This window comes from Lupinus angustifolius, chromosome LG20 (genome assembly GCF_001865875.1).
Source record: "Lupinus angustifolius cultivar Tanjil chromosome LG20, LupAngTanjil_v1.0, whole genome shotgun sequence".
In the NCBI taxonomy this organism is placed as follows: Eukaryota; Viridiplantae; Streptophyta; class Magnoliopsida; order Fabales; family Fabaceae; genus Lupinus; species Lupinus angustifolius.
In genome coordinates, this window is record NC_032028.1 from 19,411,218 (window position 1) to 19,426,340 (window position 15,123).

The 15,123-nt window shown below is 32.3% G+C and overlaps 2 protein-coding genes across 2 annotated transcripts; one reads left to right on the plus strand and one right to left on the minus strand.

The window, feature by feature from the left end:
- On the plus strand, nucleotides 2,908-7,020 carry LOC109336012 (cystathionine gamma-synthase 1, chloroplastic). The gene is made up of 11 exons (XM_019572336.1): nucleotides 2,908-3,463; nucleotides 3,783-3,886; nucleotides 4,260-4,333; nucleotides 4,435-4,603; nucleotides 4,770-4,829; nucleotides 4,934-5,137; nucleotides 5,259-5,345; nucleotides 5,436-5,543; nucleotides 5,857-5,952; nucleotides 6,044-6,162; nucleotides 6,702-7,020. The coding sequence occupies exons 1-11, from the start codon at nucleotides 2,968-2,970 to the stop codon at nucleotides 6,823-6,825; spliced, it is 1,641 nt and encodes a 546-aa protein (XP_019427881.1). The 5' UTR covers nucleotides 2,908-2,967; the 3' UTR covers nucleotides 6,826-7,020.
- On the minus strand, nucleotides 9,380-13,620 carry LOC109336013 (vesicle transport v-SNARE 13). Its single transcript, XM_019572337.1, has 6 exons — nucleotides 13,482-13,620; nucleotides 13,143-13,258; nucleotides 11,622-11,680; nucleotides 11,337-11,525; nucleotides 10,081-10,251; nucleotides 9,380-9,800 (listed from the first exon to the last, which is right to left on the minus strand). Exons 2-6 carry the CDS (start codon nucleotides 13,234-13,236, stop codon nucleotides 9,648-9,650), a joined length of 666 nt encoding a protein of 221 aa, XP_019427882.1. The 5' UTR covers nucleotides 13,237-13,258; nucleotides 13,482-13,620; the 3' UTR covers nucleotides 9,380-9,647.

Genomic DNA, 15,123 nt, shown 5'->3' on the forward strand with positions numbered 1-15,123 from the left:
TGCGTATTCTACATATTAAGTTGTATTATATATTTTAATTTGCAATTGAATATATATTCGTTTGAGGTAATTGTTCAACCTTAAAGAAATGATACATATATAATTGTGTTCATCAAGAATAGAGTCTTGATATCTTCACTTAATTTTATTTTCTTGCGTGTTTACAGACACTATTGTGCTTGTCAAACCGCTTTCATATTGTTTGTAATGTGTAGTCCAAATGTTTTAAATGTCAAATATTCATATAATATTTACTCAATTGCATACATTGTGACCAATGCAATATATTTTCAAGCATTCATATTTTTTAATTTAATGGACATACATTATGACCAACTCAATAGATTTTAATTAATTAGATAAAAAATCATTTTTATATGTAGAATACACATTACAAACAATAGGAAAGTGGGTTAACATGCTTGGTAGTGCCTGTCAACACTCTAGTAACTATAATTATAATAATGATAATAGTATATTGTACCAAAAATATATTTATACTTCTATACTATATATAAAGCTAAAACATAATATGACCACTACCATGACATAATTTATATATTCTTATTTTGCCCTTCAATTTTTTAATTTAAAAAAAACCATATAATCATGTATAACCACCTCAAACATATTAATTATAAGTTGCATATTTTCTAATAACGACAAAAAATATATATATAATATAAAGTAAATACAATACAAAAAAGACATTTTAATTCTAAAAATGAAGTGTATAAAAATTAATTACTTAGTACTTTAAAATAAGAACGTGACCGAGGGATACCTGACAAACACGAAGTATCAGTCGCACACTAGTATATATTGTTAGAAATTTATAATTTCTAGTTAAGGAAATATCTAACATATATAATATGAGAAAAAGATATATGTAAATATACTAAAAAATGAAGAAAAAAATTATACTATCACTATATTATCTATAATTCATTTTCAATTATGATTGACTTTTAAATAAACTTAATATAAATAAATAGTGAATTACTAAACATAGATATCAAACAATCTTAAAATACATGCACAACAATATTCAAAGTTTTGAAGCTTTTAATGTTTTGGGTGGGGTGGGAAGAGTTTCAGCAATTTTTCCTGGTAAACTCTGAAGTCCGAAGTCTTTGTTATTGTGGCACTGCCAAACTCACTAGCATAGTAAGTTGCAGTAATTGCATGAACACAATTTAATGACATAGTGGAAACCTTATAAAATGGGGAAGGATCCCACTTCTATCGTTGCAATAAGAGGGTAATTAGTTTATAAGTAAATATCTATTTTGATTCATTAAACTTTTTATTTGTTCCAATTTGATTTCTCAAGAATTAGAAAAATTCAAATAAATCCTCAAAAATATTAAATTTGCATCAAATTAATTATTTTAATATATTTTATAATACTTAATAAAAACTATTTTGACTTACGTTCGTGAATATTGGATACTGTTTTTTTTTTAAGAATCAAATTGCTATACTAAAAATATTTGAAGGATTAAAGTGAGTTTTCATTTTTAGTTTATGTATTAAAGTTAGAGTTTAACTCTATACACTTTTAGTATTAATATAAAGTTTTGTACAGAAAATATGATTCATCATATGGAAAACAAAATCGATTATACTTTCACTGGATACTCTATAGTTCTTACCGTGGAGGAACAAAATGTACTGATCTACGAGTTAAGCCACGGTCATTAAATATGTTTTTGAACTTAATAAATAAAATGGATTCGAGTCTTATGGATGGAAAAAATGCATGTTGAGAGAGTTAGCCCCACGTACCTGTGGATGTTCCTAGCTCGAACAGGATTGTCTCCGGTACAAGGATACCTGTGGGAAACCAAAAAAATAAAAAATAATATTGTACACTTCTAAATTTGTTTTAGTTCTTAATTTTTTTTAATGTTTTACAGTTGGTTGCATGATTTCTTTTGGTAACAAATTAATTTGATTCATTAAAGTTATCTATAATCATTTATGTTCAACTGCTACCTAATTATATATACTACATTTGAGAATGATTAAAATATTAAAATTCCAATTTTTGAAAATAACACTTGTTAAAAGAGATAATCATATGACTTAAAAAGAATTAATTTCTTATTTGAAAAGTAAGAGATGTGATTAATGTGTTAGTGAAATATTACTAGGATTATATAATTTTATTGTAGAAATTAAAAAAATGTTACATGTAAAATAAGATAGTAGAAATTTCTTTGTTTTTTTGTTTATATAATATGTAAAGAAAGGTATATATAACTCCAATTATTTTTTAACTTATATAATGTATTGAGTAAAAATTAGTGGTAAGGCATAAAGAAAACCCTAATGATGATAAGGCTACAACCATGTCGGCGCCTAACAAAATCCTAAAAAACCTAAACCCGCGTGCACTTGGTCAAACAACTAGTGCTCCTCCTCCCTAGCTATACCTATTATTTAATAATATTATCTAAGCAAGTTGGTTTCCAATTAATTAATAAAAGAAAATCATATCTCATCATATTTATTTATACAATAATAAATTCTCACATAACCTTAATTTTTTCATTAATTATTAATTTACGAGTAACATATATAATTTATAAAAGAAGATTTGTGCAAAATTTTGTAATAAGTATATATCATAATTGCTCATTAACAAAACCAATATAACATTAAGTCCACTCTAAATAGAAAGAGACCTAATCTTTATTTGGTAATATCAATGATATTTATTTATTCTATGCCTAAGGACTGCTTTAGGGTGTGTTTCATATGAATCGAACCCTGATCTTGTTTAAAGAAATTTTTTTATTTAAATAAAAAATATAATTGTTAAGTATACAAATGATATGAGAGAAGATGTGTTGAGATATGAACCAACTACACTTATAAGTACACTAGATACTGAATCATTCATTCATTCCTTCAAAATTAAAGGAGAGTGTGAGTGAGGGAGAAAACAAAAAGAAAATCACAATGGCCTCTTCAATTTGTAACAAGCTTTTTATGACGTCATCTTCTTCTTTCGAGTGCCGTTCAGATCCAGATTTCTCTGCTTCTCCAAGATTCGAGAACCTTCGTCGCCCTAACAACGTTTCCCCCACTACGACGTCGTTTTACTCTCTCTCCTCTCTCATCTTCCGTTTCCCTCCTAACTTCCACCGCCAGCTCAGCACCAAGGCCCGCCGCAACTGCAGCAACATCGGCGTCGCGCAAATCGTCGCCGCTTCGTGGTCTAACAACGACGCCTCCGTTACCGGCTCTCCGGCGACGTCTCCGGCAGCTGCTTCTGCTGTTGACGCCGCCATCCCACCCCTCTCCGTCGCCCCGGCTGAGATCGACAACGATGTTGTGGTTGTTGTCTCTGATGAGGGTGGAAATGGAAATGGGGCTGTACATGTTAACGGTTCCGTCGATCAACTTTCTTATTCTTCGTTTTTGAAGTCCGATGCAAGCATCACCATTCATGCCGGTACTTCTCAATGTTTCAAACATTTAATTTTTATTTCGAATATTAGGGTTTTTGTTCTTTCTATAATTATATAAGAAAATCTTTGTTTTGTGTTTTTTTTGCTCGATTTGAATTCGGATTAGTCAGATCTAATGGTTTATGAAATTATTATTGAATATATATTATTATTATTTTAAATGGAGTTATTTTGTGTTGAACCTTTGTTAATTATAGTAATTAATTTGGTTTATACTAGAATTCCTTAATTATGTTTCTTAATACTCATATTAGGTTATTATTGTTAACTAATTATTGGATTTTATGATTTTGGTATATGCAGGTGAAAGATTAGGACGGGGCATTGTAACTGATGCAATTACCACTCCTGTGGTCAATACTTCAGCCTATTTCTTTAAGAAAACTGCTGATCTCATTGATTTCAAGGTACTCTCTTCTTTTGAGCATTATAACTTAACTTGGGTGTAATCGGATCTATCCTCATATATATATGTGTATGTGTGTGTGATTTACTATTATATATGAAGCAAATCGTTGTTTTGGACCTCGAGATTGCAAGCGTTGGCTATATTAGTCTCCGACTTCAGTAGAGAACTTACTGTCAGTCTTTGAAATTGTAAGCATCCGTGATATTAGTCCCGGTTGTTCAGTCAAATTGATCTTCAAATATGGACCAATTTGATTGACATAATGCAGTTTCAGGGACTATTATGAGTGATGTTTATAATTAAGGACTACATTGATGGGTTATTCCATGTAATTGGTATTTGAGCTAATTCATTTTCTTTTTTTTTTTCAGGAGCAACGCCAATTTAGTTATGAATATGGGCGCTATGGAAACCCAACTACTCAGGTTCTGGAGGACAAGATAAGGTTTGTGTCTGATTTGATTCTGATCCTTTGAAGTTTTCATGGTTATGACTGGATGAGCATTGAATAAAAAAATTTATTTATTGTTTTTTGATCTTAACCAGTGACCTGGAGGGGGCTGAGTCAACTCTGATTCTGGCATCTGGGATGTGTGCTAGCACAGTCCTGTTGATGGCGCTGGTTCCGGCTGGTGGACATATTGTAACCACCACTGATTGCTATAGGAAGACTAGGATTTTCATTGAAACCATTCTTCCTAAGATGGGAATCACTGTATGTGATTTGCTTATTTCTTCTGGCTGCTATGACTTTTCTTATTTGAAGAGATATCCTATGTGTTATCTTTTCCTTCATTTTAAATTTCTACTTGCTGTTTTCATAGATGTGTATAATCATTAATGGTTATAAACTAATTATAAATTTTCACTTTGCTGAGAAGGCCACCATAATTGATCCTGCTGATGTTGATGCCTTGGAAGCTGCACTGAAACAGAACAATGTCAGTGTTCAAGAGAGTAATTGGTTTCTTTATATGGAGTTTCTCTATGATTTCTTTATGATTAATGGATAATGTTGAGTTCTGATGTTTGTATGTGTCTGCAGGTTTCTCTGTTCTTCACTGAGTCTCCTACGAATCCATTCCTCCGATGTGTTGACATCAAGGTGGTTTCAGATCTCTGTCACAAATATGGGGCTAAGGTCTGCATTGATAGTACATTTGCCACACCTATGAACCAGAAGGCCCTTGCCCTTGGAGCTGATCTTGTGGTGCACTCTGCAACAAAGTACATTGCTGGACATAATGATGTAAGCCAGTCCCCACATTATAAAACCTTGTTTAAACTTTAAGGAAACGTAATACAATCTAGATTGCAGTCATAAGTCACTCATAATTAAACATCAAGGAACTTTTAATTTCCTCTTTCAGGTCATTGCTGGTACCATAAGTGGTTCACTTACGTTGGTTGCAGAAGTGCGTAAATTGCATCATGTTTTGGGTGGTACTCTTAACCCGGTAAGTCATTTTACAGGGCTGTGCCCTTGCCTTGTTTGCTATATTTAATTGATTGTCATGCTGACATTGCAAACTGTTTTCACTGAACAGAATGCTGCATACCTAATCATTAGAGGCATGAAGACACTTGCACTTCGTGTACAGCAGCAGAATTCTACAGGATTGAGGATGGCCAAAGTTTTAGAGGCACATCCTAAGGTACCATGAGATCAATATAAACAATTTCTTTATATCCTCTCCCTACTTTCTTATATATGTGTTTGTGTGTGTGTGTATGTCTCTCTCTCCCTTTATGCATATATATGATTACTTAGTATGTGTATCTTTCTTTCCTTTTATGTGTATTGTCTTAACAGTATGTATTACTACTACTCTACACACCAATGTGCCATTTTAACATTTTACAAATTGAATAATGATGCTAATTCTATTGTATGAAGGGTTTTAAAATGAAATTTTTGTTTCTGCATCTCATGTAAACTGTGTTTAACCGTGTGATATTTATTTCTAGGTGAAACACGTCTATTATCCAGGCTTGCCAAATCACCCCGAGCACGAGCTTGCCAAGAGGCAGATGACTGGTTTTGGTGGTGTTGTCAGTTTTGAGGTTGGTTTTGCTATTCCAATATGTGGTTGTTGCTTTTGCCATCATTTATTATTTAACCACTTTTGATAAATAATGCTAATCACACATTCAGATTGATGGAGACCTGGCAACTACTGCAAAATTTATTGATTCTCTGAAAATCCCATATATTGCTCCATCTTTTGGTGGCTGTGAGAGCATTGTGGATCAACCTGCTATCATGTCTTACTGGTAATTGCTTGAACTCCTTGTCATATGCATGATTTAGCACTACCCACGACTCATCATGGGATATGGTCCTCTACTTGAATGTGACACTATGGTGCAAGCATCTTTCATGGGCCCTATTTGATTTGTGGTGTAAATTATATTTGAGCACTGTTCTCTGTACAACTAAAAGTTAACAAATTTCTCTCTCTCTCACTCTTGTTCTTTTATCGGTAACCAAAAACCCAATGGGACAATAAAAATTGTTGCAACTTGGATGGTTTAGGCTCTCACTTAGTGGGGTCTGGGAAGGGTATATATATGCAGCCTTCCCCCCGTAATTGAAGAGGATGTTTCCAGGATTTGAACTCGTGACTTTATGGTCACTAAGCAACAACCTTAACGTTGCGCTAATCTCACCCTCCCAAAAGAGTGGCTCGTTGCACGAGACTCCCACTTAGTGGAGCTCGGGGAGGGTATTAATACATAGCCTTATCCTTAAAAGTGGAGAGGTTATTTCTAGGATTTGTAAAACATGACTCGTATTATGTATCGTGCAACAGGGATCTTCCACAGTCAGAAAGGGCAAAGTATGGGATTCATGACAACTTGGTTCGATTCAGCTTTGGAATTGAAGACTTTGAAGATTTGAAAGCTGATATTCTGCAGGCCCTGGAAGCCATATAGGCCTACTAGTTCACCTATCCTATCATTTTTCTATTTTTATTGGTTAATTTGTTCCTTTTTGTTATCATGTCTGTCTGTCTGCTGAATCAATTGAATTTTGATCACTCAATGTTATGTTGAGCATAAAAGTTGGACAATCTGCTGTCTAATTTCAATGTCATAATGAACCAATGAGACTTCCATTTAGAACTTTTTTATGTTCTCCCATGCATTTTACCTAATATTAAAACAAAAACAATTCTCTGGACGAATTTTTTTTGCTGAGATTTGTTTCAATGTGAGTATTCCATGAAGTTGAAAGCTGGAGATTAATTTTTTACACTCATCTATAAAAACAACTACACAGTAACATTAATTAGAATCTTATCTTTTTTTAGTGTTCAACTTTTTGAACTTTTTTAACAAAATCGTTCAGGAAATTGCAGGTCTCAACATGGTAGTTTGGAGTATATGGATGTTGCAACTAAGGAGATTTAGAAAATTGAAAAGTAGCATTCCCTATGCAACATTATTAGGCCGCACCTAAGAAATAGTTTTAAGCAGGGTATGCGTAAATGTAAAACATGGTGGGCAAAATGTTTTTTGAATCTAATATGCACTAAGCTAGATACAATTTTGATGAAAATTTACTGGTTTAACATAAAAATCACACAATCGTTTAAGTTTACATGTTTTAAGGAAATATATTGAGAAAAAATTTATGTAGTGTATGAGTTAATCACAAAATGCAACTCACGGATACATAACCAGTTATAGAGTTTTTTTTTTTTTTTTTGGGAATGGAGTATCTCCTTGTATAAGGAGATAAGTTATCTCCTCCTCCTGCTAGTGAAATCATGACATGTGTCATGTTTCATCATCTTCTATAAAAATATTTTAAAAAATAAACAAAATAGCACACATGTCATAGTTTTACTGGCTAGAGTCGATAAATTATCTCCTTGTATAAGGAGATACATTATTCTTTTCTTTTTTTTTTTGGTTTCCCACAAGTATTCTCACACTGGATGCAATCATGTCTGAGCCGGGAATATCTATAGGTATGTGGGGCTAACTCTCCCAACGAACATTTTTCCATCCACAAGACTCGAACCCAAAACCTTGCTTAAGGGGAATCAAGCATGTACCACTTGAACCAACGCCCGTTGGTAAGGGTATTTGTGATTACAACTAACTGGTCCCCAAAATGTAGTGTGCTTAATGAAAGTGTTTTGGTAATAGTGTTTAATCAATATAACTTGAGCAATTTTTCCTTTAAGCAATATTGTCATGCATGATAATGAGTTATTTGGTTTCTCTTTTGACCCCTTCGGGATGGTTTATCCTTGTTTCATTTTATCCATTCCATTCGAACATTATATAGTTCTAAAAGCTTTTTATTTTCTTTAATTCCTAATGGCATCAGGACCTCATAAATCGTCTAATTAATAAAATAGATATAAAAGGGATAGAAGCAAATTTAGTAATATTTATTGTGAAACTTCATATGTACCTTCGGTTGTTTCTTTTACTGTGTATTTGTGTTTGAATAATACACCTTGGATAGTTATTAACACAATGTATAATAGATAAAGAGAGTGACTAGAGAGAAATTAATTAAAGAGACTTGGAACACTTTTCTCTACCTTGCAACTCAACCATGTGTAGTATATTATGATACAAATAGAGATTAAGTAACAGAATCAGACTTTGCTTTTCAAAGACTAGTGATTGGTTAATGGATTGATTACTTTACTTACCTTGATGACAAATTAAAGTTTGCAAGTTTGGTAGATCATACATGAACTGAAGAAGTGTACCACTTTGTGGTCCACACCACATGTTTTGAATGGATACAAATGTCTTTAGAGAACAACTTGGACTTTAGTGTTCTGGTGAGGTAGCAAGTGGGAAAAGAAAGAAAAAGACCCATTAGGCCTAATTAATGTGTAGAGAAATAACTATAGAATCCTTCTAGGCTTTAGGTGTTGAAGCATTTATAAGCTCTGAAAAATAAAGACACTTTATTTTCAGTTAAGAAAATGCAACTACTGGATTTAAAATTCAGAAAGTGTTGTAATCATAAACTAATGAGGTTGTGATTATATATGTACACGTTATTGTGTATGAGAAAGAAAGCAAAAAACAAATGTTAGCTCTTATTTTGCCCTTGATAAGGTGTTTTGAGCTCATGGAGAAATTTAACGTTTGTCAAGTTAAGACATATTTTTCATGCTAATGTTTGACACTTGGTGTTTATTTGGTGTAGATGAAAGTTTGTAGTTTTTATTTATTTTTTAAAAAATAAGTTAAAAGTTGCAGCACAATTATGTTGGACAATCTATGTAAAATAGAAAAAACCAAAAAATTGAAGTTCACAAACAAAACAGATTATAATCCCAATGTTTTTAATCTAATAGTTTATAAAGTGAAACTAAACAGATTATAATCCCAAATGTAAGCATCTCTAGTATTGAGTAACTGAGGTTTTATTTTAAACAGGATAACAAGCATGCCATTTACATCAACCATTGTAACATTGGTATTTACTCAATTGGATTACACAAATTTGAACATAATAGAGAATTCCATTATCAAGATTAAATCCATGCAACTAGTCAAGAAGAAATCAAAAAGAAAAATTACATACAAGAAAAAGTCAGCATAAGACACTCCATACATTGAAAAGAAGCCAACAGTGTCAAATTAGTTTTGCTGCACAGCTCAATGCATATATTTCAGCACTCACAAACCATATCCAGAAGAAAAAGGGAAAAGTGGGGATGACAGATATCCTTCTTAGTGGTGATTATGAACCATTACCGGAATATATTTGCCATCGGCTACTTAGAAAGTTTGAAGTACAGAATCAAGATGATGGCGACAACCAGGACCAAAACAACGCAACCAATAATCCACTTGTTCCTGTTCATCCTTCTTGACATGTTAGTCAAAATTTTCTTGCTCTTGCCTATGTTGTCATCCACTCCATGAAGCTGCATCAAGGATTATAACCATTAGTATGAAATTGCATGTATTTTCATGGAAAGGAATGATTTATCTTTTCACTTAAACTTGGAAAACAATGAGTTAATGTTAAAGGAAAGCCAAATACAAAGAACTTAAAGAAATATAAGAAATTGACAAGCAATTCCAGCATAACTCAGTCACAGAGAGCATTCAAACTGAAATTACAGTAACAGGAAATTAAAATTAATAATATTACTAATAGAATCACAAATAATCATGTAATAAACAAGAAAGAAAAAATATTACCGTGTTATGTGCATGCAGCAGAGATTGTCGTTGCGAATGCAGATCATGAAGAATTGATACACCAAGCTCTTCTGTTTCCAACATTGTTCTCCTACTATCCTTAACTCTGTCACTAGTCTTGTTCAGCCTATCAGTTGATGTCATCAATCTTGTTCTCTGATCATCTGATGCCTAATGTATTCACATTAGCAGTTGGGCATCAGATTTAGTGGTGCCAACACAAGAAATGTGAGTGTTCGGAAATGAAAAAAATAAACCATCAAAAGAAATAATTCATAAAAATTACTACTACCATTTTGAGACAATAAATCTCTTTTTTCGGATAAAAAAGAAATATTATTAGAAGAGAATAGATAATGATACAAGAGGAGGATAAAACACCTCACATAAAAGAAAACTCCTAAAAACTAAGCAGAAGGGTTAAAGACATAAATCTTTTATTTGCCCACCAAACGGTCTACTATTTTGGTCTATAACATAATCTTTACAATTCATCTACCATCAATAGACTGCTTCTATTTCACTGTTTGAAGGTATTATATCCTTCTTGATGTATAGAATAATACATAAACTTATGCAGTCCTTTAACTTTGAATTAAAAAGAATTAAGCCTTTATGTTTTCAAATTCAATACTTGCAGTTAAAAAATCATTAAATATGCTGCCTTGGATTTTAAAGATCTTAAAAAAAGTTTCAGTCAGGATGATTAGTCTGTCCACCCCTAATGAAATGGATGCATCACCTAAATGGTTGTGATTGTCAAGGACACCATGTTAACATATACTCAAAATATGGAAACATAAAACAAAGGTAAATAAGGACAAATTGTTTATTGATCAATCATGGTCAAGTGCTATTTTGGTAGATACACTTCAATACCAACAAGGTGTTGGTCTAGTGGTGTAAGGTCCTACTAGATCCCCAGGATGACTAAAAGGTCAAGGATTCGATTCCTAGGAACGACACTTGTTGGGAGAGGCAGTCACGAACCCCAAAAAGGATTAGTTCCTTACCCAAAAGGGTGAAGGGATACCCTTGGTAGTACCAAAAAAAGATATACTTCAATAGGAGCTGAAGGATTAATAGCACTTGAAAATGAAAAGCTATATCAGCAACAGAACATTAAGGCATAACCCATAAATTTCACCAAAAAATAGTATATGACTAAAGAAAAAGGAAGATCAAAATTTTCCTTCCACAACATAATCCATCATCATTTAACTTCAATAAAGGATGTTAAAATAAATGTATCATACCGTCATGGCATCTGCCATGCCTGATTCCAACAGCTCATCCCGTGCAGAAGGGTTTAAGTTGCCAGATACAATTTTCTTAACTTCACTTTTAAGATTGTTTAGATCTGATTTATACTCCCGCAACTTAGCAAGAAGCACACCCCTGATGTTTGGCTGCAAAGATCTTGCCTCAAGGTCCATTTTTCGAACCTATCAATTCATTAGCAAAACCATATCAGAATCTTAGAGTACATAGAAACAAAGCCAGCTTTCTAATTTAAGAAAAGAAGGAAGTGAATTAATTACCAAAGCTTCTGCTTCATCAATTCCAGCCTTTATTTCAGAAACTTTTTGCTTCTTTTGCTCTGCAGATTGAACAGCAAATGAAGAAAACATGATGGACTAGTATTGATCCAACATAAATAGTAAGATTCAATGCTTCCCCCTTTCTTCATGAAAGAACTCAACTGTTCGTCATTCTTAAACTTTATTACTTCCAGATGAATTAAGACATTCTTTCACGAGTATCTTAAAATCTATAGGACTTTCTATAGAGACAAATACTCTTTTTGCATAAAATGAGTAGTAGAAACTGGGACAATTTGGAAAAAATCAAGAGAAATTTTCTGGAGGCAACTTCTATTGTCAGGAGCTACACATTAATGTTTTTCAGTCCATATGATAATACACCATAATACCAACTGCTTAGAAAGAACTCCTCTAAAGTGCGATTATCTCCAAATTGAGCATGCAAAGGTATATCCACAATTGATTTAATCTAAAGTACATGGTGATCTTAAACCACTAAAATGGTAGATACACCTTGACTTTCTCACTTCGAAGTTTGAAGTAAAGCTCCCTCTAGAGAAGCCTTGTCCCAATAACTAGAAGGATCCTAACTAATGCTATAGGATAGCCCATTATCCAAAATTTGAGTATTCTAGCCAAATGCTCATAAAAAAAGAGGTTTCAATCATAATATGTTTTTTAAGAAGAAAAAGAACTCAGATAAACTTTAAGATTATGATAAATATTGGGATAAAACATATTCTACACTCAAAAGAAATACCTATATACAACGTAAGCAAAACAACAACCAAGTTTTTTCGCATTAGATGAGGTCAACAACATGGATCAAATGGCACCTTGATGTCCTATAATAAATCATATTCATAGACAAACTATTTACATCTAAATCCTTGTTAATGGTTTCGCCTATAGTTTTTCTTGGTCTTTCCCTACCTTTACCTATTAAGTTACTCTACATTTGATCCACTTTCCTTATTAGGTTTTTGATAGGTTTTCCCCCACACATTCTTGAACCACCTAAGGCCAGATTCTACCATCTTTTAACAATAGGTATCACCTCAACTTTCTCTTTTATGCTTTCTTGTTTGGTATGTACTATATGTTCACTCATTCAATGCAACATCCAGTTTATTTTTTTATTGGGTTTTTACCACCCAAAATTCCATCTCAGAATATTGTAGTGTGTAGTCATATTTTCCCTTAAGTTTGAGTGGTACTTTTCTATCACATAGAGCAAACAAATCACTCTTTTATTTCATCTACCTCACTCGAATCCTAGCCCCAATCTCTTTTAGTATGATATGAGATCCAATTTTCACCTCTAAGCTATAATAATTAGTAAACCTCCTACTAACTAACATCAATTTCCAAGCAGAACAATTTAAAAAATTAACTGAAACAATAAAATCATATATAAATAATCACACAGGTTATAAAGACAAAAAATATCAACCAGGGAAGAAGTTTCATAAATAAATTAAAAGAAAAACTTAAGATCAAGCAACAATGTTTAACTACCTCCATTAAGAGCGGTAGCGGTAGTACATTTCTTCGTTAGATTCGCAGAAAGGTCACAGTACTGGCGTTCATATCCCTCAAATACGTTGCTCATTGTCTAGAACCTTTTACGCTATCTTCAAATCGACATCATCAAGAAAAAACAATTAATATTAAAAAAAAGCTTTTAACGGGTTCATAAAAATGAAATTTGAACAATCGGATCGAAAATTAAACAACAAAACCCTAATTTGATCAACATAAGCATAAAATGTAAAAAGTTATGTGATGATCGATGATGCAATGATTCGAGAGAATTAAATTGAGAGGAAGAGCATGATATCGAAGGTGAGAGAGTACCTGCGGTGATCGGAGAATGTGAAATGGTGGCGGCGGTTTCAGAAATCGCGGGAAAAATGAGCGGAGAACGGTGGCGCGTTTTGTTATGGGTTTCGGGTCAAAACGACAATGCGGGGAAAGTGAATGTATGGTAATAAGTCTGTGGAATTGTGGAGAATGACTAGGAGGCCCTTCTTGACTTTGTCTTTCTTTTTTATTTGTTATTTTTTTTTTCTTTGTTGAGAGAATGTGAAAATTGGTGATAGAATTAAAGCAATACCAGGTCTGGTCTGTATCATTCCGATGGCTTAGGGATGAGTTTAACTTGTCTAAATAAATAAAAAATGATAGACCCGATTAAAAGAGACAGACTCATTGTTAAAAAAGACATGTTTGGGTCTATATATGGGTCATCCGACCCGTCCCTTATAGTTATATATCCAAATCACTTATCATATTATCTTTATTTCTTAACTTTTTTTTCATTGTGTAAATCTCTTGACCGTGAATGACTATTTCGACGAGAATGAATGATATTGCGGCGCTTAAGAGTTAATTATTTTTCTTCTCCATTGTTTGTTTTTCTTCTTTGAAGTTGCTTATCATTTACAAGATTTCGGCTTATGTTGACACTTGACACTTTAAATTGTTCTGAAATTTTCAATGTCTTCTATAATTTTCAATCATATGATTGTGATAATTTTTAGTTCGAATGATACAATTTACAGTTTGTACTTTATATACTGATGTATGGGGGTGCATGTTTTAATCGGGTTTATATAGATATTGTGATAATTTTGATTGTACATGCTTAAAGATTTGAGGGAAAATATCTACGTTTGTCATTTTGTCTTTTTCTAACCTAGACCCGTCAGTATCTTGCCTCGTCATTTATTGTATGCATTCTATCCTAATTAGGGACGGATTCATGTTCAAAAATTTATCCGATCAATATTTAGAAACAACTGAGGGACATGTTTAACTCATCCCATGCTCACCCCTAGATAGAATATTGAATAAAGATGAGAAATTACAATTACAATTTTTTATTAATGGGAAAATCAAATAAATTTTATGTCTTCTACAAATAAATATTATGAACTATTTTTCTTATTAATTATCTCTTAAATTTTATTTATTGATAAAATTGGTTTATGTATAAAATTAATGTTCAAAAATTCTAGAAAGTGTTTGTTGTATTTTCTTGTCCGTCCCGAATAATAAGGAGAGAAAAAATGGGTCAAAACTTTTCATTTCATATGATTCCTCATTCAATTCTTTTGAAGTTAGTTGATTATTTTTCACGTTTGAGAATCTCCTCCTTCTTACCAATTCAGACACATTTTCATGTTCCAATTGAAGAATATCCTTTTTGATAATTCTCAAAGCAAAGGAAACCAAACTAGACTCACAACAATAATAATAAGCCTTATATTGTAATAGTTTATGTTAGCGAACATCTATAATCGAAAGAAACTATCATCAAAGTACAAATTGATTGAGAAGAAAATGATAATAAATTTAACAATTAAATGAAGAAAATAGAGTAATATTAATGTATAAGGTTTTCTAAATTAAATAATAATATGATAATCAAATTTTAAAAAATGCACGGGTGATAATTTATTGTTACTTATTAATATATTTTTATACATGATCAATT

Coding starts and splice junctions, on each gene's coding strand:
- LOC109336012 (XM_019572336.1), top strand. CDS start 2,968: ATGGCCTCTTCAATTTGTAACAAGCTTTTTATGACGTCATCTTCTTCT. Junction 5,346..5,435: donor TGGGTGGTACTCTTAACCCG/GTAAGTCATTTT, acceptor TTCACTGAACAG/AATGCTGCATACCTAATCAT. Junction 5,953..6,043: donor GTGGTGTTGTCAGTTTTGAG/GTTGGTTTTGCT, acceptor TCACACATTCAG/ATTGATGGAGACCTGGCAAC.
- LOC109336013 (XM_019572337.1), bottom strand. CDS start 13,236: ATGAGCAACGTATTTGAGGGATATGAACGCCAGTACTGTGACCTTTCT. Junction 11,681..13,142: donor CGCTACCGCTCTTAATGGAG/GTAGTTAAACAT, acceptor TTCAATCTGCAG/AGCAAAAGAAGCAAAAAGTT. Junction 10,252..11,336: donor GCATGGCAGATGCCATGACG/GTATGATACATT, acceptor TGAATACATTAG/GCATCAGATGATCAGAGAAC.